The sequence below is a fragment of the Daldinia caldariorum genome (assembly GCF_022478825.1).
Source record: "Daldinia caldariorum strain CBS 122874 unplaced genomic scaffold F4812scaffold_7, whole genome shotgun sequence".
Taxonomy (NCBI): domain Eukaryota; kingdom Fungi; phylum Ascomycota; class Sordariomycetes; order Xylariales; family Hypoxylaceae; genus Daldinia; species Daldinia caldariorum.
Window position 1 is genome coordinate 729361 of NW_025953043.1, and position 21843 is coordinate 751203.

General features: G+C 46.7%; 8 protein-coding genes across 8 annotated transcripts; 5 read left to right on the top strand and 3 right to left on the bottom strand.

Moving 5' to 3' along the window:
• Positions 1-234: 234 nt before the first annotated feature.
• On the top strand, positions 235-1061 carry F4812DRAFT_470960 (uncharacterized protein). The gene is made up of 2 exons (XM_047939038.1): positions 235-409; positions 482-1061. The coding sequence occupies exons 1-2, from the start codon at positions 250-252 to the stop codon at positions 844-846; spliced, it is 525 nt and encodes a 174-aa protein (XP_047790681.1). The 5' UTR covers positions 235-249; the 3' UTR covers positions 847-1061.
• A 1275-nt stretch (positions 1062-2336) lies between these two features.
• Positions 2337-6023, bottom strand: F4812DRAFT_470962 (SAICAR synthase-like protein; the record flags this gene model as incomplete). The annotated part of the gene is made up of 4 exons (XM_047939039.1): positions 4356-6023; positions 3339-4305; positions 2525-3264; positions 2337-2436 (listed from the first exon to the last, which is right to left on the bottom strand). The coding sequence occupies exons 1-4, from the start codon at positions 5525-5527 to the stop codon at positions 2337-2339; spliced, it is 2979 nt and encodes a 992-aa protein (XP_047790682.1). The 5' UTR covers positions 5528-6023.
• A 1851-nt stretch (positions 6024-7874) lies between these two features.
• Positions 7875-8402, bottom strand: F4812DRAFT_458804 (cytochrome oxidase c subunit VIb-domain-containing protein; the record flags this gene model as incomplete). Its single annotated transcript, XM_047937418.1, has 2 exons — positions 7875-8000; positions 8163-8402. The coding sequence occupies 2 exons, from the start codon at positions 8400-8402 to the stop codon at positions 7875-7877; spliced, it is 366 nt and encodes a 121-aa protein (XP_047790683.1).
• Positions 8403-8882: 480 nt separating this feature from the next.
• Positions 8883-10526, top strand: F4812DRAFT_426464 (integral membrane protein S linking to the trans Golgi network-domain-containing protein). Its single transcript, XM_047934016.1, has 2 exons — positions 8883-9542; positions 9632-10526. The coding sequence occupies exons 1-2, from the start codon at positions 9295-9297 to the stop codon at positions 10023-10025; spliced, it is 642 nt and encodes a 213-aa protein (XP_047790684.1). The 5' UTR covers positions 8883-9294; the 3' UTR covers positions 10026-10526.
• Positions 10527-10867: 341 nt separating this feature from the next.
• F4812DRAFT_426468 (Adenylosuccinate synthetase) lies at positions 10868-13078 on the top strand. Its single transcript, XM_047934017.1, has 6 exons — positions 10868-10995; positions 11065-11075; positions 11162-11236; positions 11314-11344; positions 11399-11813; positions 11891-13078. Exons 1-6 carry the CDS (start codon positions 10961-10963, stop codon positions 12596-12598), a joined length of 1275 nt encoding a protein of 424 aa, XP_047790685.1. The 5' UTR covers positions 10868-10960; the 3' UTR covers positions 12599-13078.
• Positions 13079-13294: 216 nt separating this feature from the next.
• F4812DRAFT_458807 (uncharacterized protein) lies at positions 13295-15231 on the bottom strand (the record flags this gene model as incomplete). Its single annotated transcript, XM_047937419.1, has 4 exons — positions 13295-13492; positions 13553-14782; positions 14836-15023; positions 15120-15231. The coding sequence occupies 4 exons, from the start codon at positions 15229-15231 to the stop codon at positions 13295-13297; spliced, it is 1728 nt and encodes a 575-aa protein (XP_047790686.1).
• Positions 15232-16298: 1067 nt separating this feature from the next.
• On the top strand, positions 16299-18729 carry F4812DRAFT_426475 (acyl-CoA dehydrogenase NM domain-like protein). The gene is made up of 4 exons (XM_047934019.1): positions 16299-16862; positions 16931-17956; positions 18013-18531; positions 18601-18729. Exons 1-3 carry the CDS (start codon positions 16652-16654, stop codon positions 18057-18059), a joined length of 1284 nt encoding a protein of 427 aa, XP_047790687.1. The 5' UTR covers positions 16299-16651; the 3' UTR covers positions 18060-18531; positions 18601-18729.
• Positions 18730-19435: 706 nt separating this feature from the next.
• On the top strand, positions 19436-20517 carry F4812DRAFT_458809 (ubiquitin-conjugating enzyme E2-16 kDa; the record flags this gene model as incomplete). The annotated part of the gene is made up of 5 exons (XM_047937420.1): positions 19436-19479; positions 19732-19777; positions 19932-19961; positions 20136-20319; positions 20378-20517. 5 exons carry the CDS (start codon positions 19436-19438, stop codon positions 20515-20517), a joined length of 444 nt encoding a protein of 147 aa, XP_047790688.1.
• Positions 20518-21843: the final 1326 nt, after the last annotated feature.

Sequence of the window (21843 nt, forward strand, 5' to 3'; positions counted from 1 at the left end):
GTTTGACGAGGCTCTATTCTTCACACCTTATTCATCACCAACTCAGCCTTTACACAAAACAGCTGCCTACCTGAAAAAAAAAGTATTTGCCAACCCTTTCTTTATTCTTTTCTTAACCAACTTGTTCTCAGACCCGACTACACCACAAAGACTAACATTTCCTCAGTCCCTATCGATATTTACCTGGGTAGCTTGCAGACTCTCGTTGATACAAGTATAGGTTTTTATAAAAGACAAAGTCGAAGCAAAATGGACTCTAATTTCAAAATGCCCGCAACCTCTTTCGTCAAGTCCCTCTCTGACGAGTCTCGACCGCAAACAAATGAGAAGGCATATACCTGGTTTCCTACCATGAACTTCAGCAACGTGTGGCCGTTGGATCACTGTGACTTGGCTGCCTTCAACGCTTGTGCGTAGTGATTTATGAATTTCTAACCCGTGTTAAGAATATTACCTTAGGTACTAACACTCATTACCACAGTGCTCCTCTCTGACGGAGCCTGGCAGACCACTCCCCGACTTACCATAGCAACTAACCTGTACCGCATCTTCGCCACGTGCGAACAGTTGTATCCCAAGTTCAAAGAGGGCCCGCTCAAGAAGATCGAAGTCCGAGACTTTTTCTCCCTCGTCTATGCTCATCTCAGTGACCACTGTCTCACCCACGACTACTTGGAGGAGAACGGCCCCAGACGTTTAGCCAACCTCGTGGGGTTCTTCGTAGAGGCATCTAGGGATTACAATCCGAAGGAATATGTCATGGATTTGGATCTGGTCCCGCTGAACGAGATGATACGTCGTTTCACTTTGACGTCAAGTCTTCCTGAACGTACGTGGTATCACTGATGAATTCACATGATGTGACGGGTTGGGACTACCTTAAGGTTTTTTTCCCAGGATAAGTCCAGTCACTGATTATCACTCAGCTGAATGCTCGCTATCTCAGCATAAGGGGGGGGAGTTGAGGATGGAATAGCTTTACTGAAATGAAAAGGAGAGCGCATAGTCAGCCCCTTATAATTGGGAGATCACATTGAGATGCCTAAGGCACCTTATGTAGATATTCTCTAAGATAATAGCTTCGCATACTCACGAATGCTTTCAAAACGTTTAATTTACCATGGACCTTCTAAACAGACTTTGCGAATAATAACTAATCTATATGTGAGGTGCTAAAGGAGGTAAGAGAAAGAAAACAATTAGATATCGGTAGGCCAGGGACGGCAATATAAAAAGTACCTGGAAAGAATAGGCGGAAAGAAGACACCGAGGTGGCTGTATCATATGATTCTTTGGATAAACATATGGTACATACCTCTAGGTAGGTAATGTAGGTAAATATGATGTGTTTTCCGTAAGAATCTTGTTGTGACTCTACCCCTGAAGGTATGTATCGGTGTTATCCTAGCTGCAACGTCCTGGTTTTAACCATACTTTTTTTTTTTTTTTTTTTTTTTTTTACCGCTCCTCCTTAGTTCTCTTACCATTTCTTCCCCTTTACTTAAGGTAGGTACCTAGGTAGGAGGTAGATATACATCCTAAGCTGGGTTGGGGGAACTATCAACTAATATCACGTCTTTCCAATCCGTAAAAAGCTTGACATCTGAGAATACTTGTCTGTTATGAATTTATTTCCCCCTATTAAAAATGTGAAGTTACGAATAACCAAGTCTTCATTCAAGTCGTGTTCTCCTTTTTCTAATCACGAATGACAAAAATTAACGGATACTAAGTTGAGGATAGCAAATCTGTCCCTTCAAAGTAAACTTAACCACAATTATTAAAACTTGCCAACTACGTAGCCACCAGAAAGTTGGAGCAATTCTCTTTCATTTCTATGAACCTTCTAAAGAAATACTGAACACCCATCGACGGCCGACGAAAATGCGTCCAAAGGCCGTCGAGGTCTATGGTATTATACATATCGGAATCTCGACACCAGGGAGAAAGAATAGAAAAAAAGAAAAAAACACCTTGACAGCAAAAAAATAAAAAGTTGGTAGTCAGACGAATCGAAAAGAAAACAGCAGGCTCGTCAGATTCATGCAGTTTATGCAATGGTGGTATCATGTCTTTCTGTACAAACACAATAATATGCTTTGTAGCAAACAAAGGGAAAAAAGGGGGGAAGGAACGCTCTCCCGTGCTCAATAAAACCAGTCCATCAAATAGGGTGGACTTTTGCCAATAGGTATAGGTATTCTTTTTCTTCGACTGTGATAGTAGCATGAAATGACCGGCTCCGGTTCTCAGCTCTCTCAGCTCTCCGTCTATAGTCCATCACTTCAACAGGGGCTAGCGATGGTTGCCCGGCTCATTCGTATTCCTCCTTTAATTCAGGCCCCTTGTCTTCGATATGGACCCAAACTTGGATTTCTCATTAGGCCCCGAGCTCTTCTCTCAATATTACTTTGCTTCTGTTCCTCGATATTCATGCTTTCAGTAAATGTGGTTAGTAATCCTTTTGGCACCCAACACCAAAACGCCAGCATCCCCAGTTTTCGTCGACGTCTCAGACCCTCACCTTGGAACTGGTGGCAAGGTCTTTCTAAGGCTTTCGCGACTGATCTTACTCCTCAAAAACCTAAATCCACTACTGCCGCCTCTTTTCTGCTCCTCTTCGTATCCGTGGCCTACTTCTAGGTAACTAGTCTTTGGCGGTGTTGGTGGGCCCCTACCACCAATACCATGAGGGCCCAAGGTAGTGAACCCGTCCTGCCTCTCTGTTATCGATGGCGTGTAAGGTCGGGACCCGCTAGCACTATCTCCTTGACTCCTCCCACCGACTGAGCCTGCTTCCGTCGTCTCCTCAACAACTGGGAGAACAGCATGCGAGCTGGATCTCGCTCCTGGTGATATAGCCGTCGTAATCTTGCGTTCCGGGACTTGTTCCTCTTTAGCAAGGTCCTTCTCTTTCTTGGCAGCCTTCTTTAGGGCTTTTTCTACAACGGGATTTGGTTCGGGCGAATTCGGGCTTCTCATACCTGGGGGTGCCGGAGGCAAATACGACGGTGCAGGCGGTGCACTACTTGACCCGGGCGCCTGTAAGGCTTCTTGTTTGGTGCGCTCCATTTCAGCTGCAGCATGCGCAGCGGCGGCCTCACGATCAAGCTCCTCCTTTGCAGCCTCTTCCGGAGACATCGTAATGCCGGACATAAATTTAATGAATCGCTCGCCGTACTCCTCAGGCGGGAGGGCAGAGATTTGACTGCGATCACTAGACAGACCCTTCCAAAAATGCTCTATCTTTTTGATCATTCCGTACTATCATCACAGTTAGTTGCCAACATACACACACAAAAAAAAAAAAAAAAAAAGAAAAAAGGGCTTCAACTTACATGGGTCAGACAGTCGATGACGCCAAGGTAATAAACTTCTTCGCCCGGGGTGTTGTCTTCGTGAGTTGCCCGTAAACCACCATCATCGCTGTAAAACATTCCACCTCGGGTATGACCTTCAGCTAGCTCGTCCGGCATTTTACTGCTGGTTTGGCCGACAGGGACAGGCCGCTCAGCCTTGATCATTTCTCTTAACTCCCTCGCCTTGCGTGCATTTTCTAGCTTTGACGGTGTCCTCATCAGGACAGAGCTGGGATCTTCCTCCGAAGGACTATCTCCCCCAGGGTTGAATACCTGTAGAGTCTTGCCCCTGAGGTTTTCCTCATTTCCTTTTCGCAAGTCGTGGATGCCTATCAAAAGCGAGTAGTCCATTATCTTCAACTTTTGCAGCAGTCGAACATCACGCTCCAACTGCTGCAAGAAGAGCTGCTTCTTCTGTATTCCAAGTTCAAGGTGCCGTTTTCGTCGAAGCCAGTTGAGATCCTTCAACGTAGCTCTGGGATTCTTCTCAAGTTCTTCTTCCCGATAATCTCGTCCTACCGTCGAACCCTTCAGGTCAAACGTGGTGTGAATGTCTCGATGAGGAGGGAAGAGATTGTTCATGACGACAAAGTGAATCTTCTTCCCATACGGCATTTTGACGCGGTGAAGGCCATAGAACTGGGATAGCAGAGTGTTCGGATTTTCTGTAACATGGTCGTAATAATCTTTCAGGACCTTCCGGAGGAATTTATGTTCACCATGGTGAATGGTCTTGATGATGTACTTGTAGTCTCTCGAGAAATAGAAGAAACTACCACTCTTTCCCGGAGAACCGAGTTCGGATAGAATATATTTGCCTGTAAGCGACATTAGATAATCGGCAGGATCCAACCTAAAGAGCGCACGAAGATGTCGGAAGACCCAGGGCGCATAATCCTTAAATTTAAAGTCGTATTTCGCCGAGGGAACCAACTCATTACCCGCACTAGTCAAGTTAGTATATGGAACATATTTATAACCTCGGCGAAGACATACATGTCGAACGTTGATTTCTGCTTAGTTTCAAAGTCGGCGTCGGTCAGGGGACGGTCGAGTTTGGCGTTCGTACGCGAGACTGATACCCGGATACCAGTCAACATATTGTATGCTGTTGTCCAATTTGCGTGGTTCTCGTCAACTTTCGTTCCAACCAGAACCCTATCATCATCCTCTTCTTGCTTCTTTTTCTTTGCCCGCTTCTGCCGGTATGCTTCAGCCCACCTCAACGCGTCGTCATCGGGCTGTACTTCATCACGAGGCACATCCGAATGCAGGGAGCGCGTATTTCGTCTTCCTAAATTTAGAGAGCCTCGACGCTGCGATGTTCCGGCGCCAGTGGGAGAAAATCTGCCACTGGCATATACCGTGTCGTTACTATCCCTTGAACCTCGGCTTGGCTGAGCCCTGGGCACCTCCAGCGTGTGTCGATGTTTTAGACCAGTCGCAGGTGGTGGTAGTGCCGAGGTCGACGCGGAAGCACCGGTCGGGGGATAATGCGGAGGGGAGGAAAATCTCTGGGGAGACGGAGAACTGCGCTGAGCTGGATCGAGGTTAGAATTTGAAGGATTTGGTTGTAAGTAGTTGGAAGCTGAATTGTCTGGCGATATGGAACCCGAACTGTTGCCGTAGGCGTTATCCGTGTGTTGAGAATCGCCATTGTTTGACGATCTTCGCGGCAGTTGTTCGATAGTATATTGTGCAGATGTGCGAGACTCTACCGAGGACCGCTTTATCTGGGATTCGGTCATGCTTTTACGCTGGTTTTCGGGAGGCGGCAATACGCCATTAGTGGTAGGCTGGGGCTCCAACGAGCTTCTTCCAGACAAAGAACCTTTCATATTTGAATAATAGTTAGAGTCTTGACCCGCCGAAGCCACACCGTTCATCTCTCTACCCGATCTGCCATTGGGCAGGGGAGTCATGCTGGAAGGGGGTAGCCCATCCGCGTTCATTCGTACCCGTGGGCCAGAGCTATGCGATGAATGCGAAGATGAATTGTCGTCGAAGCTCTCATTCGTGTCAATTGCCGTGGATAATGGCCTTGAAAGAAATGCTTCCTTGGTATCAGTAAGCTTCTGGAAATCTGGTTCGTGATTATTTCTGAGATGGACCACGCTGGGGTTTTGATAATAGATGGGCGAGTTTTCGTCGTTTATAAAAGTAGGCATATTTTGCCTCCGCAAATTCGGTGTCGTTCGAGTGGGATTTCGAACGAGCGCACCTGAAACCCTCACCCAGGACCTGTTGTCTCAAGGAAAAAAATAAGACGACGGTTATTGCTGGTCGGGCGAGGGGACAATGCGGAGGGGGAGATGCAAAAAAAAGAAAAGAAGAAAAGAAAAAAAAAAGAAATCAGAAGAGATATGATTTGTCGGGGTTCCTCTGGTTGACGTCGTCGTCGTCGCTGGTGTAATTGGTATTGTTGACACCTGAGGATAAGGGGGTGGGTTGAGAGATGCGAGGTGCAAAGGTGCAAGGTGCAAGGTGCAAGATTGTGTTTGTCGTGTAAACCGACAAAGTTGGCAGCTGAGTGGCAGAATGGGTGGATACAGTGGTTGGGCACCATGTGGCCCTATAATTGGTTGATTTCAACGTGGATAACGGCTAGCGGGTACGTCCTTAATTGCATCGAACTCAGCCACGACCCCCCTGGAGCTATCAATATTCTAATAAAAGTTGTTTTTTTTCTCTCTCGTTTTGTCTCGCATAAGTTACTTAAGTCGATGGGGGGATTGAGGGAGAACACAAATTACCTTAATACGGTTTAGCGTCGGTCAGAAATGATGTATGCAGGTACCTACGAAGAAAAGTTATTGATAGAATGCGGCATCTAAACTGAAGGTAAGGAAGTACATTAGGTAATTGGACCGTAATAAAATCTGAGTTATTATTGAGCTGTTGCTTTATATAAAACTAACATACATTCAGACATTATGCTTTCACAGTATCTATTTTCAATTACCCCGATGAATACTACCTAATAGAGTTAGTTCACATGAGAACCCGCGAGATGACCCGCGAGATGTAACCTGCACTGCTGAGCATGCAGACGTGTCTTGCATTGGCAGAGTGGCTCATAGTAATATTAGATAGGTACCTTGGTCCCTTAGCTGTCCCGCATAATTAGGCTAGTGGATCCTGATCCGAAAAGGAGAACGGATGGAAGCTACGATTCGGGAATCATAGTGATAATCGTAGCGATTTTTATCCATTTCTGTTATACAACATTATGTCATATCCAGACGAACTAACGCCCGTCTCGACGATTTTTTGCAGTTTGCAGTTTGCAGTTTGCATAAACATCATTACTGATGTCAGTCGTTTCTTCTGTGGTTGGGAAGTTTATGTAACCTTTCTCTCGATCAAATAAATATTTACCTAAGGTACCAAGGATTTATTAGCTTTGCCGACATGCCGACCGGACCCTGCTTAGAAAGATTAAGACAATCAGTCTAATGCGGCTCCAGCCACGATTTCTAAGGATTTTAATCAAATATTCAGCTTGGCCAGGTGTAACCCGGCTCCCCTGCTCCTCCGGCCTGGCCTTTTCACCAATTGCTTTGCCGACTCTCCGAGACAGCTCATCAACTTTTCTCCAACGATCCTCAAACCTTGACGCATCGCATCGTCAAAGAGAGATAAGACATATATACATGTGTTGCTTACTTCCTATAAAAATCATTGAAACATTCATATGATAAATACCTGGTATAGGTATATAAGCACGCGTATAAGCCACTCGCGTACGACGATAAGAAGATCAACACTGCCACCTGTGTTGTCAGTTGAGATGCCGCTTTATCCTATAAAGCTAACCAATCCATCGAACCAGCGTCGATAGTCCATCATGCTAGTCCTACGTAACAGAAAATACCATTACATGATGGCTCCGTTGCCGTTACCCTGAACCCCCGTACTAGGTAATACTGGATAATCAACGTAGCCCAAAACCAAGGAGCCCGAAGTCACGAGAAAAGAAAATCCACAAGATGCCAATCAAAGCCCCGAAACTACTTACACAGTGGTACAATAGTGTATATAATATATAGGTACCTAGGTAAGGTAGTAGGCAAGTGTCCCTAAATCACCTGTCCATCTAAACTTCAAGTTCTTTGGTTGATTCCCGTCTCGGAATGTAACGCATGCGCATGCTCCCACGATCCATCATGGTCCGTGACAAGGCAAATCTTAAAACGAAAATTTGTAGAGATGCTAATGGTCCCACCGAGCCACAACACTTCTTCGGCGGCCTCGCGCGCCAAAAAAAAAGGACGAGGGTTGACTGCGACGACCATGGCTCTGGACTATACTAGAGGTAGGGAGCTAGTCAGGTTAGAGGTAGATATGAATATAAATCCATTAGAAGGGAGAATACCGATTTACATCATATATATACCATACCTAATATATATATGCCTAGGTGAGGTAGGTATATATCTTTTCCCTAAGCCATAACTCCTCCTAATGCTTGCTGGATTATGTACAAGATATTACAAGATAAAGGCTGGAATCGCGTTATACTTTCGTAGATACTGGAGCACCGCCTTCGACTGCCATCTTATCCGCGCCCTCTTTTTGTAGTCGTTCGAGCGTCTTTTTCTTTTGGTAATCAGCAACTCGATATCGCTTGAAGTAAGTTACCTGTAAAATACGCACGGGGCGTATATTGGAAGTCAGCTATGATCTAAGATAACTACCTGAGGTACCTAACGTATTATTTCGATCCGCCAATAAAGAGATTAAAAAGTACCTAACCTAAGGTAGGTAGCCATGATAGAGAGGAAGAGGTAGAGAGGAACATACCCAAGCGCTAGCACAATTTTGTTCGAAGCTCTTATTCTCCGCCGCGCACTGCTTCTCGGCGATCTTCTTGCCGTCTCCGTTCAGCGAGTCGATAACGTCGTGCTTGTCGAGGCACTTATAGAATGCGTCGCGCGCATCCCAGCATTGCTGGCGCTCTGTCCTGTCCGGCGCCCGGGCGCCAGTGCGCACTTCCTCCTTGCGCTTCTCTTCGGCGGAATTGAACAAACCGAATAGGCCCATGGTAGATAGGTTTGTTAGGTACTAGGTAGGTACCTGTCAATGCCGAGAAATAGAGGGAGTTCGGTACGGGGTTGGGATGTTTGTCAGTTAATAGGGAACTAGCTCAGCTCCCCGAGGTTTTATGAGAATGACGTCGTCTCTTGAATTTGTGAAATAAAGTTCTGCGGGACGGAGCTCGACAACTTATCAACTATCACTATCATTATCACTATCGTGGTATTGAAGCCGATAGCTGAAGCCCTTAATTATGTAATACACTACACCTACGAAGTACGAAGTACACCTCTATATGCAAGGTACCTTGGTACAAATTACCTACCCACCAACGCTTCAACCGGCTCAGAATTTAAAGTTACCTTAGGTACTATGTACCTGTAATTGAGCCCCTGCGTCACCCTTTTTCCCCGTCCAAGCCCGTTGTATGGAATCGGTATAGAACAGCGCCTGACTAGCCTTAGGTTAGGTAATAATACCTAGACAACCTTGGACATCCAACTTTTTTTTAGCATAACGCATTTCGCGCTTTACTTTTTAGCGTTTTAATACTTCTTTTAGGGTGTAGGAGGTTTACCTTACCGGCATTACTGAACAAAATACTTCTACGTGTACAATACAATAATACAAATACAATAGGTCGAATTTGTAATGGTGGTATTATAGCGCGAAGGCAAAGGCGAAAACGAAATATTACGGGACTTTCCGACTTCCTTTCCATCCGCTCATTTATTCATTCATTCATATACTTTTTTTTGGAGGGAGAGGAGAGCAGAGGAGAAGATCAGCATTAGACGAACAAACACATCGCGCACCGATTTTTATTCTCTCCTTTTCTTCCGGGTTTTCTAATATACGATAAACCTCGAAAAGGAAAGAAAGGAAAGAAAGAAAGAAAATGGCCAGGCGGAGGAGACCCCCGCGGGCCGGCGCCGCAAACGAGCTCCCACCCCTCCGGATCCTCGGCCAGATTGCCGCGCTGCAGAGCATATACTACGCGGCCGCCCTCGTCCTGATGCTCTTCACGTCCCTGGTCGCCGGTACCCGGTTTAGCCTCGATTTGGTTTTCGGCTGGGCCGAACTGCGCGGCGACACGACGCAAGGGTGGCTGATGGGGTTTGTCTGGCTATGTTGCGCTGGCGCTGCGTTAGTATTCCCCCCTCTCCTCGTCCCCTTCGTTCCCCTCTAGGATCTATGCAGGCCGTCTGCTAACACGAAGATTGATGACGATGTAGTGTCGTAGCGATGGTGGCTTTCGTAGGCCGCTCGAAACTCGTACTCGACTTCGCGCTTACCCTCCATTTCATCCACCTCGTTATCGTGACGTTCTACACGGGCTTCTTACCGCGAAATGTTGCCTGGTGGGCTACGGCTATAGTGTCGAGCGCGGTGACGGTCGTGGGGGGAACTTACGGCTGCCAGTGGAGGGAATTACAGCCCATTAGTTTTGGAGGCAACGCGAAGGATAATACCATAGAGGGTGGCGCCGCGGGCGCAGCGCAGAACGGGGCTGCGGGAAGTCAAGGCGACGAGGAGATGGGCTTCGGCAGGGGCCGCGGAAGGGGTAGAGGGAGAGACGGAGCTGGAGAGTATGAAATGGTTGGCATGAATGGCGACAGGAATCGGTAATGCCTTTTTCTTTTTTTAACCTTTCTTGCGGGATTAATGGTCCATAATCAGCAGGACTTGTATGAATATTGCACGCACGGCGTTGGTTCTTTGAAAGAATAAATGAGAGCCTCGAGACCTGGGGCTGTTGATGCTCTATGGCATGATATTGTACCTGGTTATGTTGGATACCTAATATTATAGACGAAGGCATGAGACGTATATCGCCGGTGAACCATCCAGGGATTCAAGATTACAAATAGAACAGAGTCTGAAAACTCATCTTGTGTGCGTGGATTTGGTATGAATCTAGACTCAGGGGTCTCAGATGTTGTTACCTCTAAGTGCCGACTTGTTGTCCGAGCCATTTCCCATTCATTCGAATTTCTGGATATCGCGATTCAAATTAGACCAACAAAAATACCCAAATAAACAAATTTTCCCCTTTTTAATTTAATTGATCAATTAGATAAATCCCGCTCTCAAAAGGTACCTAACCTAAGGGGAAGCAATCAAGTTTCTATGAGTCGAGAATCCCGTCACGCTAAAAGCATCCAACTTTCACCAGGTTATAAACGACAGGAAAACCGGAGCTCCGGCTATAACCGACGGTCCTCCAACATCTACTTCCTCTGACCTAGACATCTCTGTTGTCCTAGTCAAAGTCTGAGTATAGGTCTGTTCTTGTTACATAACACCTCCGGTATACTCCTGTTAGCTCCTGTCAACCGTGATGCCTATGATGCCTACCCCTATTGCCGTTGAAAGCATAGGTACGCCATTGGTTTTGGCCCCACCATCCCTCCATGAAAACTGAATCATCATCATCATCATCGCGAGGAGTATAAATACTTGAGATGTGAAGTGCTTTCAGATGGCTTCGTTTGTTAGTTGTTGTTTGTCTCTGTTCGCGCCCTTCATTCTGTCCTATTCCTCTTAAAGAAATCTTGCCCATTATGGCTACGATCGTGTTAGGTGTTCAATGGGGAGAGTAAGAATTACACGATTTCAAATCTACCTAAGCATATCATTTCTTACTAATCTATTTTATTTGATGTAGTGAAGGAAAAGGTGAGTCGCTTGCTACCTGCCACTAACTTGCTTCGCGAAGCGTCGTCTATCTAACAATTCGACTTTTGTCGTGCCCGTCTCTCAAGGTAAGCTTTGCGATATCCTCAGTTCTGAAGTTCAGATTTGCGCCAGAGCCACCGGTGGGAGAAACTGCGGTCATAGTAAGGAAATCCCTTATTCGTCTTCTTTCTTAAAGATGGATTTACATGGGATTGATGCTTATGCGATATTCCTATAGCTGTCGTTGCCGGGGGAGTATCCTATGACTTGTATGTAACGCAATTCCCCTTAATATCTAATAATACCACACTAACGACTTCTAGCCATATGCTACCATCGGGACTACTTCACCCATCAACAATAAGTATTATCGGACCTGGTGTAGTCCTGCACGTACCTACCTTCTTCTCCGAGCTCGCCAGCATAGAGGCCAAAGGAGTCGTAAATGCCCAACAGAGGCTCAAGGTCTCGACGCGCTGCGCGCTCAACCTAGATCTCCACGCCACCGTGGATCGTCTCCGCGAAGGGCAGCTAGGCGGAAAGAACATCGGCACCACAGGCAAAGGTATCGGGCCAGCTTACACCACCAAGGCCGAGAGAAGCACCGTGCTCCTCGGCGAGCTTCTCGACGACGAGGACTTCGGAGACCGCATCAGAGCCATGGAGCGAGATTATAAACTAAGATACGGCGGCGACCTGGACGGATATGACGTCGAAGCCGAGATTAGAGAGCTTGAGGTAAATATACCAGCCATCCCTAAGACTAAATATATATATCTGTGTGTTAGGTATTCTTCTAACCCACCCTAACCCAGAACTTCCGCGAGAAACTCCGCCCCTTTTCCATCGACGACGTCTTGTTCCTCGAGCAAGCGCAATCCAAAGGGCAGAAGATCCTCGTCGAGGGCGCGCAGTCGGCCCTGCTGGACAACACGTACGGGACCTGGCCGTACGTGACGTCGACGTCGACGACGCTGGGCGGCGTGCTGGCGGGGCTGACCCTGGACCACCGGAAGATCGAGCGGGTCGTCGGCGTGCTGAAGGCGTACAGCACGCGCGTGGGCTCCGGGCCTTTCCCCACAGAGGACTCCGGCGCCGCGGGCCGCGCGCTGCAGGATCTGGGCCGGGAGGTGGGCGTGACGACGGGGCGGGCGCGGCGCTGCGGCTGGCTGGACCTGGCGGCGGCGCGGTACTCGGGGGGCGTGAACCACTACGACGCGCTGAACCTGACGAAACTCGACGTGCTGGACGCGTTCGCGGAGATCCGCGTGGGGGTCGCGTACAAGCACCCCGACACGGGGGCGCCTGTCAACGGGTTCCCGGCCAGCGCGAAGCTGCTGTCCCGCGTCGAGGTCGTGTATAAGACGATGAAGGGCTGGAACACGAAGACGACGGGGACGAGGAGGTTCGAGGATTTACCCCGGGAAGCGCAGGATTACGTTACGTTCATCGAAGAGTTCCTGGGCGTTAGGATCAAGTGGATTGGGTGCGGACCCGGGCGAGAAGACGTCATAACTCGTTGATTCTCTTAGCAGCAGTCCCCCCCTTTTCTTTTCCTGACCCTTTTTGGGGGGTGGGCTTAATTCCCAACTTCGACCCAGATTTCTTCGCCTACCTACCTAACACGCAGGTTCGTACAGAAAAAAAAGAAGAAGAAGAAGAAGACATGAGATTCCAAAAATGATTCACCATTAAGATTTACTATGAAATGGGATCATGAAGAACTTGTTACTTTAGATTGATCCTGACAATGAATTAATAGATAAAGGGGGAATAGGTATGGTAGGAATAGCCTATGGAATGAGCACCACCTTATGGTTCAATCATAGTGATTCCAAATGTTTATTATCTTAAAAAGAACGATTAAATTATTTAAGTCGTAGAAGCATATCGCCTGACGCCTTAACCTATTCTAATTGTTCGAAAGTTGGATGCGGGTAATCGTATATTAGGTATAGGAGGTTACGTAGAAAATTAAGGACTTATGCAGACTTAATCAAAACTAGAAGATTCGTTAAAGACTTTTAGTAGTAGAATGAGATTCATTTAAGCTTTTAATTGCTCAGTATATCATATCATTCTACTCTATTTAGGTAGCATAAAACCAGGGATGCCTATAAGTCCACCAAAGCAAAGCACAGGGTCCACCACTGATTCAATATTGTCCTTAATTCCCGCCCTTCTCTCTATCCCCATTAGTATCTTGTCTTTCCCTGGTGTCATCCCGCAATGTTCGAACAGCTTCCTTCAATCAGCACTGCAACCTCATCCTCCTCCAGCTTTTGTACAGTCTCATCCTTATCTTGTCTCGCCACCATCAATGGCTGTGGAAGGCTATCTCGGCTACTCCTCCTGGTCGTGAGGCAATCGGGAGGACAGAAAGGTTCAGAGTCCCCAGGTTCACCCTGAGATTCCGACTAGGTATCTGGGTGACAAGAATCCGGTTCCGTCCCTTGGTCTGAGTGACTTGTTGCTACCACATAGTCAATTTTAGCTTCCATGGCAGGGGTACCACCTTTCATGTTAGCAATAGGGTCTGACTGGATGCCACAGGTTTCTCTCGAAGTAACTGATACTGTTAGGTCAGAGGAAATAGCTGGTATCATAAAGGTAAATTCAAGTCCAAGGGACACATCTGGTAGTGAAGGCTCGTCGGTAGTCCTAGACATTTCGAGAGGTTCGTAAGAACGAGCCGTTCCACTGACTGATGAGACACTAGCCGTGATGATATCTTCTATATCCAAATGTATAGAACCTGGGAGCTGCGACGAAGTACCTAGTTCTCTCTTCAGATCAACTGAGAGGATGTGGGGCTCAGGAGGCTCAAAGCTGGGAAATTGTTCTTGGGAATATCCTGAACTATTTCCGACACCTACATTAGCCTCATCTTGTCCGGTGCGGTTAATAATTAACGGCTTAGGGTATAGATCCTCGTCTCCTAGCCTTGATACACCCGAACATTCTGGTAGAGTTTCAATAGGGTTATCTGGAAGTGAAAGACTGTCGTTAAGTTCCTCCACAGACTCTGCTAACGACGCAATCTCATCTGGTGTCGTGACTTCAGATAATCGACTGCGTTGCGTTTTTCGTCGTTGTCCACGCCGTTGTGGTGATTTAGATACCGGGCTTATCGTTCCAGAATGTGGAACTGATGACGAAGGTGTATTGAATGGTACAGCTGGAGGCATATCGAGGACTGTGGACACCGATGCAGACATTTCATTGTTAGGAGTTGTGATATCCTTATCGCACGACGTATGTGAGCCACGGGAACTTTGTGAAATACCCACTGACGATCCAGATACTCCAGACGCCTGGTCGAGACTCATCCTTGATGAGAGCCTATCGAGTTCCGCCGTAGCAATCATCATACTGGCCATAGCCAATGGGTCGATGTGACTCCCGGTTCCCGAAGTACGTTTGACGTTGGGAGCATCGGACTCAGGAGTATTAAATACTGGGCTTTCCTCGCCAGATGATGGCCAAATATCCACAGAGTCACGAGCCAGAAGCCGACGTACCTTGCGATTCAAAGGAGGGGGAAACTCGGATCGAATGGAGAATGTAGAAGAGCCCGAGCGTTTAATCCTTCGTCTAAGAGATCGGAAGCGTTCTAAGATAATGTCACGAACACGTAAATGATACCAATATCGACTCTTGTCAACTTCGGGCCTTGGCTTATCAACTCGCTTAGGAATATCTTGGATCTAGATATGAGACTGGTCAGTAAGGAGGGCTGACTACCATTGGGCGCGTTTACCTCTCGTCTTGATGGTAGCTCTTTGAAATCGCCTAATATTTGACAAAGTTCCGGACATGAGCTGACGCCGTGTCTTTGGATAATATGGAATTGAGCGTCGTGTTGCGAAATATACGGACACGGCTTCTCACTAATGACGTTATCATTACCACTGCTACAATCATTGTCCTTACCGTTGGTATTAGCCGCTAGAGATGGATCAACTAGTCGTATATGATGAGGGGTTCTAAGAATGGATAATCCTGATACATCGTGTTCTCGACGAGGCTTTCTTTTTCCCTAACTTTTCTCTCGGTCTATGGATCCAGATGTATCAGAGTTGAGCTTCTGAGAGGCGCCAGATAGAGTTGCACTTCGGCTGGACTCTTCCAAGTCACTAAGCCCATCTCGGGGCATTTTTGGAAGCTTGTCACCTTCGGAACTGAGTGGTCCATCCAGTCCAGTTCTGGGTTGCGCGGTGGGAGGCTGTAGTACGATACCTGGGCAAGTAAAACTTGAGACTGAGACCGCCTCTACTTTGCCCCTTAAATGCGGTCCGTCTGAAAAAGTACCTGATGTACTTTGCTCGGCTAGATTAATCTCTTCATTTAAACGGTTAGAATAACCAACACCGAATAACCAGTTTGAGATCAACTCGTCTTCAGCGTCATTTTCTCCTCGATAATTAAGATCCTCCGAACCAACCGAATTTGGGGTGACTGGTGTAAGAGGATGATTTCTGCACGCTTGGCAAGGAGAAGAGGCACCAGAGATTGTTGGGGATAGAAGTTGTAGTTTAGAAGAGAAGAGCCAGTGTCCATCTTTAAATTCTCGACTGTCTTCATCTATATGTTGTTCGGCGGGAGCCGATTTGCAGCTATGAGAGCGGCATCTATGAGAATGACATTGACCGTGGTGGGAATGTCCTGTTGAGCTGCGGGATAATAGATGTTGCTCTGGTGTGAGCAGTAGATACCCATAATCTATAGCTTGCATAACGAGGATATCATGATTCTTCCGGGTTGTGCCTGACGAAGTAGGAGCTGATATACTTGGTGAAGGAAGACAGGCGATGGCGAACACGGAACCAAAAGGCTTTAACAATGGATCGCCACTTGGTGAGATCAAAGCTCATGATTCTAGGTCTAAGTGTAAGTCTACCTAGGTGGGTAGGTATAGGTATCGAATCGTTTAGGTAAGCTTGTATAGGTAAGGAACAGAACAGTGACAAAGAAGTTAGAAATGATTAGGTAGGAATTATATTGTATGAGTGAAAGCGTACGAAGAGGTAGATGATGAGATTATAGGTACCTAGGTACGTAATAGAGTTGATAATACCTAATATCTACCTATCACATAGTCGTTTCCAAAGCATTAATAAATGATGAAAGTTATGCTACTTGCCTGTTTCAGTGTTTTATTAAGATATAGAAGGTTCTACTACATGTATTTGTAGGTGTGTATTGTACCTGCTAACTCTACCTTAGGTACAAGTTAGGAACTTGAAGTTGGTGGTTTCCCTGCTTTCTTTAATCTCAGCTTGGTAACCTTAGGTAATTCACAGGTACCTAGCGTAAAAGAATAAGCCATCCGCTATTAGCCGACGCTACCTACCTGGTACTACCGAATACCTAATTCCCACCGCTCTGGAAATGCCGAGGCCGCTGAACGGGACGTCATTCCACTATTTTTTGTTTGGTCAGGTCTCGTCTATTTTCGAGCACGGCCCCGCAACCGCCTCCATTACCTCCTCCGTCGCCGCCATGGATGATGATTTTACATAGGAATTTCATTGCGTCTGCGCTCATCTCGGTTCGTCCCAATTAAGAGTGCAGTCATGTTTCGCCCTGCATTATCGCGCGTTTCGAGGCAATTTGCCGTGCATACAAGGCATTTGCAAGCTTTTAGAAGCTATGCCTCGACACCCAAGTCTTCGTTTACTTGGGAAGATCCATTGGCGAGTAATAACTTGCTTACCGAGGAGGAATTGGCCATCTCCGACACCGCGGAACGATACTGCCAGGAGCAATTACAGCCACGGGTGCTACGTAAGCTCTTCCAGCGCCGATTTGCGTCAATATAACTTCATAATTGACTTGCTAATTGCACCGCATAGAGGCGTATCGAGACGAGCACTATGATCCCGCTATCTTGCGTGAGATGGGTGAACTTGGTCTCCTCGGAGCGAATCTTCACGGCTACGGTTGCGCTGGTGTATCGACCGTCGCATCGGGCCTAATTACTCGGGCCGTCGAACGAGTCGATAGCGGTTACCGATCTGGCATGTCGGTACAATCCTCGCTGGTTATGGGTGGGATCTACGAATTTGGGTCCAAGGAGCTGAAAGACAAATATTTACCGGATATGGCTAAGGGTAAACTACTTGGGGCGTTTGGGCTCACAGAGCCCAACCACGGGAGTGACCCGGGGTCAATGGAGTCGACGGCGCGACCGCATCCAACGAAAAAAGGGTACTTTCTTATAAGTGGTTCGAAAACTTGGATCACTAACTCGCCTATTGCCGATGTCTTTCTCGTATGGGCCAAGTTACAAGAGACTGGCAAGATCAGGGGATTTGTTATAGATAGGAGGGATTGCCCGCCTGGCACTCTGGAAACCCCGGCTATCAAAAATAAAACCGGGCTTAGGGCTAGTATTACGGGCATGATTCATATGGACGATTGCCCGGTGCCGGAAGAGCATATGTTCCCCGATGTCGAGGGCTTGACTGGCCCCTTCACGTGCTTAAATAGCGCTCGGTATGGTATTTCCTTTGGCACCATGGGCGCCTTGGAGGACTGTATTGCTAGGGCGCGGGAATATGCCTTGGGCCGAAAACAATTCAAGAATAATCCCCTTGCCAAGTACCAACTGGTTCAGAAGAAGCTGGCGGATGCTGTGACGGATGCTGCATATGGGGTACTCGCATCGATACAAGTTGGCAGGCTTAAGGATGAAGGAAAAGTTACACCGGAGATGATCAGCATGGTGAAGAGACAAAATTGTGACCGTGCGCTTGTAAACGCGAGGGCGTTGCAAGAAATCTTCGGGGGTAACGGGGTTAGCGACGAGTACGGGATCGGAAGACACGTAGCCAACTTGTTTGTAACCCAAACTTATGAAGGGCAGAGCGATATTCATAGTGAGTTAATACCCCTTAGAAACAATGATGTCATGCCATCTGCTAACGCGGTCTAGGTCTCATTCTCGGGAGGGCCATAACTGGGCTCCAAGCTTTCGTATAAACGAGGTACCTAACGCAACCTACCTCCGACATGTGCATGATAGCTAATATTTGGGATGCTTGAATTCGGGTACTTTTTAGTTCTTAGATAGGTATACATCGAGGGATCAAGGAAGGTCTGTTGATCTTAACAGACATAAAAATAGAAGCTCACATATCTTAATTAGTGTTCGCCCGTGATATATAAGTTAAGTAGGTTAGGTAGGAGGGAGGTAGCTAAACCCCTAACTTAAGTTAAAACTAACTTGTAACGCGGGACCATTCTATTGCTCCAGTCGTTCGAAATTTGGCGGCAAACCAAAATGATGTTATTGAGCATGAATAATGAATAATGTGAAGCATGACAATTGCTGACAGCTGAGGCGAAAAACAAGCTGTAAGTGGTGAGAGATAGGGAGGTGCAGGCGCGATTAGCAGGGCCTGACCAGCTAGGCTTGGCTGATTGGTCAGTATCGCACCAATACACATAGTCAGTAGGTACAGTCAGTACAGTGGCGGTGTGGGGTTTCTGTATCCTGTATGCTAATGTTCCGTGTAACCAGTGTAACCAAACCAACCAGACGGGCCAAGCAAGCCCAAGGCTCTGTCACTTCGGGCTCAAAAGGGGGCAGTCAAGGCACCTTCCAATTGGCTCAAACAGGGTTCGACTTGCCGGTTTCGTGTGATCTTTGTCAGACTCATTTATCATTTATCAATGTACATTCAGGCATACATTCAGGTACAACTGCACAATGTACGCAACAATTTGAATACCTAAGTTTAGACTAAGCCACCCCTCAGCCACTTATTTTTAAAAGGGGGGGAGGGAAACTGCAGACAGACTGGAAGACCACTGGTAGGCCACTGTGAGGGCCTAGTGAGACCACTGCACGGGCTGAGAAAAAAAAAAAAAAACAGTGCTAGCGCCTACCCGTCCTTTTTTAGGACTGGTCTGTGCTGGCTTGATTACCCACTTCCATTTCCATTCATTCCGTCACCTGAAAGACTTCCATGCCTACCTAACCTAACTTTCCCTTTCCCCCCGCTACCAAACTTTCGTATCTACAGTCAACCCATCAAACAACCCATCCCCCGACGACGATAATAATAATAACAATAACAACACCACATCTCCGACCTCATTCATATCCTCAAGAACTAATCGTAGTCAACCAGGCTTGGAACCCTTGGTAAGTTTATATTCGCCTACTTTCTTTGTTATAAATTTCTACTTAAAAGATTAAAAACTTTCACTCTTTTTTTTTTATTAACTACTCCATCCATTTCTGCCGCATTCCATACTGACCGCAAGTACAAGTAGTTGATCTCCTTAGAGACGACGCTTCCGACAAGAAGGCAAAACAAAAACAAAACCCATAATCTACCATTCTCCACAACATGGCGTTGAAGCGCATCAACAAGGAACTCACAGACTTGGGCCGGTATGTTGGTTATTATTATTTTTTCTCCCGTCCTCCCTTTGATCGTGGTAGATGTTTGTCTGGCGATGGTACTCGGCCTACTGTTATCCTGAACGAGCCCAAGGTGGGGCTGCCGTAGGAAGGCAGGGCGGGGATTCGAACACAATACAGCCTCACCAAGGAAAACTTCGCATCCCCGTCTACGATCGATTTGGGTGGTTTTTATCTTGGGAGGATAATAATCTTGTATCATTCTGCTAATACTTGTCTAAGTGACCCTCCCTCATCATGCTCTGCCGGTCCTGTCGGTGAAGATTTGGTAAGCATCATCATCTCCTCCCACCAAAGATTTGCCGAGGGTCGATGGTATCTATCCGCTTCGTGACTCAGTTGGGCATGAGCGATAATGCCACGGGACCTCTTTCAGGCAAGAAGCATCATATCATTGAAAGGTCCACTAATATCTTTTACAGTTCCACTGGCAAGCGACGATTATGGGACCTGTAAGCCACACCTCTCTAACTTCTTCGTCTTTCCTGTTCATTGGCGCGCATATACCTATACTACTATGCACACACTATAAGTCGATATCATAACTGTTAAACCAGTCCCGACCGTTTCAACCGAATTAAATTATATATTGGATATCAGTTCCCGGTGCTAATCTGTCATTACAGGGTGATTCGCCGTACTCTGGAGGTGTCTTCTTCCTTGCTATCCACTTCCCGACAGACTACCCGTTCAAGCCTCCTAAGGTCAACTTCACAACCCGCATCTACCATCCCAATATCAACTCTAACGGCAGCATCTGTTTGGACATCCTAAGGGACCAATGGAGCCCGGCTTTGACCATTTCTAAGGGTATGTCTCTTTATCTTTACCTGCTAAAAAAAAGAGTCGTTATTCTAATATTTTGCAGTGCTCCTGTCGATCTGCTCTATGCTTACCGACCCCAACCCCGATGACCCTCTCGTCCCGGAAATCGCTCACGTATACAAGACTGACCGGGCAAGATATGAGGCCACGGCCCGCGAGTGGACCCGCAAGTATGCCATCTAGCATAATGACTAAGAAGAATTCGCTGGCGAAGAATGATGTTTGGCATCGGAGGCAGTGAGCATAGCACTTATTGGTAATGATACTTCGGAAGGGATATGGATTTCTCCTTCCAACCTAGGCAATACGATCTGCATTCACCAGTGTTTGTCCATTCGTCGTTATGGCTCAGTGTGCCTCTTCGATGAATATTAGAGCACATGATTTCAGGAGTGGAATGAAGAATGATTTAGTAACGAGGATAAAGCTCTACGAAAGACATGATATGTTGGAGTGATCTGGAGGAACTCTCTGGCTTTACATTTTATCCCTCCCTGACATTCACCGCAGATTTGTTTTTAATGCATGCATCTTCCCTTCTCCCCCTTGCGTATACTTCTCGTGAAGTCTATAAATAAAGCCCCAGAGCTTGTTACGACCCTAAATCTAGATCGTCTCAAGGACTTCTTGGTATTGTTATGGATACCGTAGTAAACTCTTACTCCCCCCGACTGCCTGTCCATATGATCGTGGGTGATCGTTGATGCTAAATTTTCTAAAGGATTATTAGGGTTCGTTATTGTGACTCAAGATACCTACAATGTTAACGTAAAATCGTCCAATCCAAGACATGAGGATCAAGCCAACCTTCCTAGGACCCCTTTTCGCTGCGTAGTAAAGATGTTTTAGAATACGGAGTTTCGACTAAAGAATATAGGCGCATGTGATAACTAGAGGAGCTGAGATCTATGGAAACGTGGCGTATGCATTTACGTATATTCATACATGCACCACCCCCTTGTTTTAGCCGCCGAGTCTCGGGCACGTACCAAACCGTATATACACCTATATGGCCTTATATCCAACTTACGTTTTCGCAGCCGGTCATACGGGAATGGTGTGGTCGTCAAAACAGTAAGACACTTGTTTAGGTAGATATACTAGCTACCTACCTCAGATCCTACCACAGGTGAAGAGAAAATACCAAATATAGACTCTGAGGGGATACGTCGATGTCCGGATTGGGATGGTCCCGGATTGCAGGATCCGGAGGGATTCGCTAGACTAACTCGAATTCGCGTGGTGTCAGGTCACGGGAACATGAACGTAGAGGCGGGTAGAGTAGAGTTGGAAGGTGGACAATATTGAGGATATAGAAAGAATCATTCTTATACTGTTTGATGAATGAGATCTACTCCGGGATTGACCGCATTATGTGACGGCATACATTAGGTACATATATGTAATACCATAATGCGTTGGTTTACGGTAAAAGATCCATGTGAATGAACAGGCAACATACATAGTAACATACATGCACCAGCGTTGGATCAAATCATCGTCAGGTTG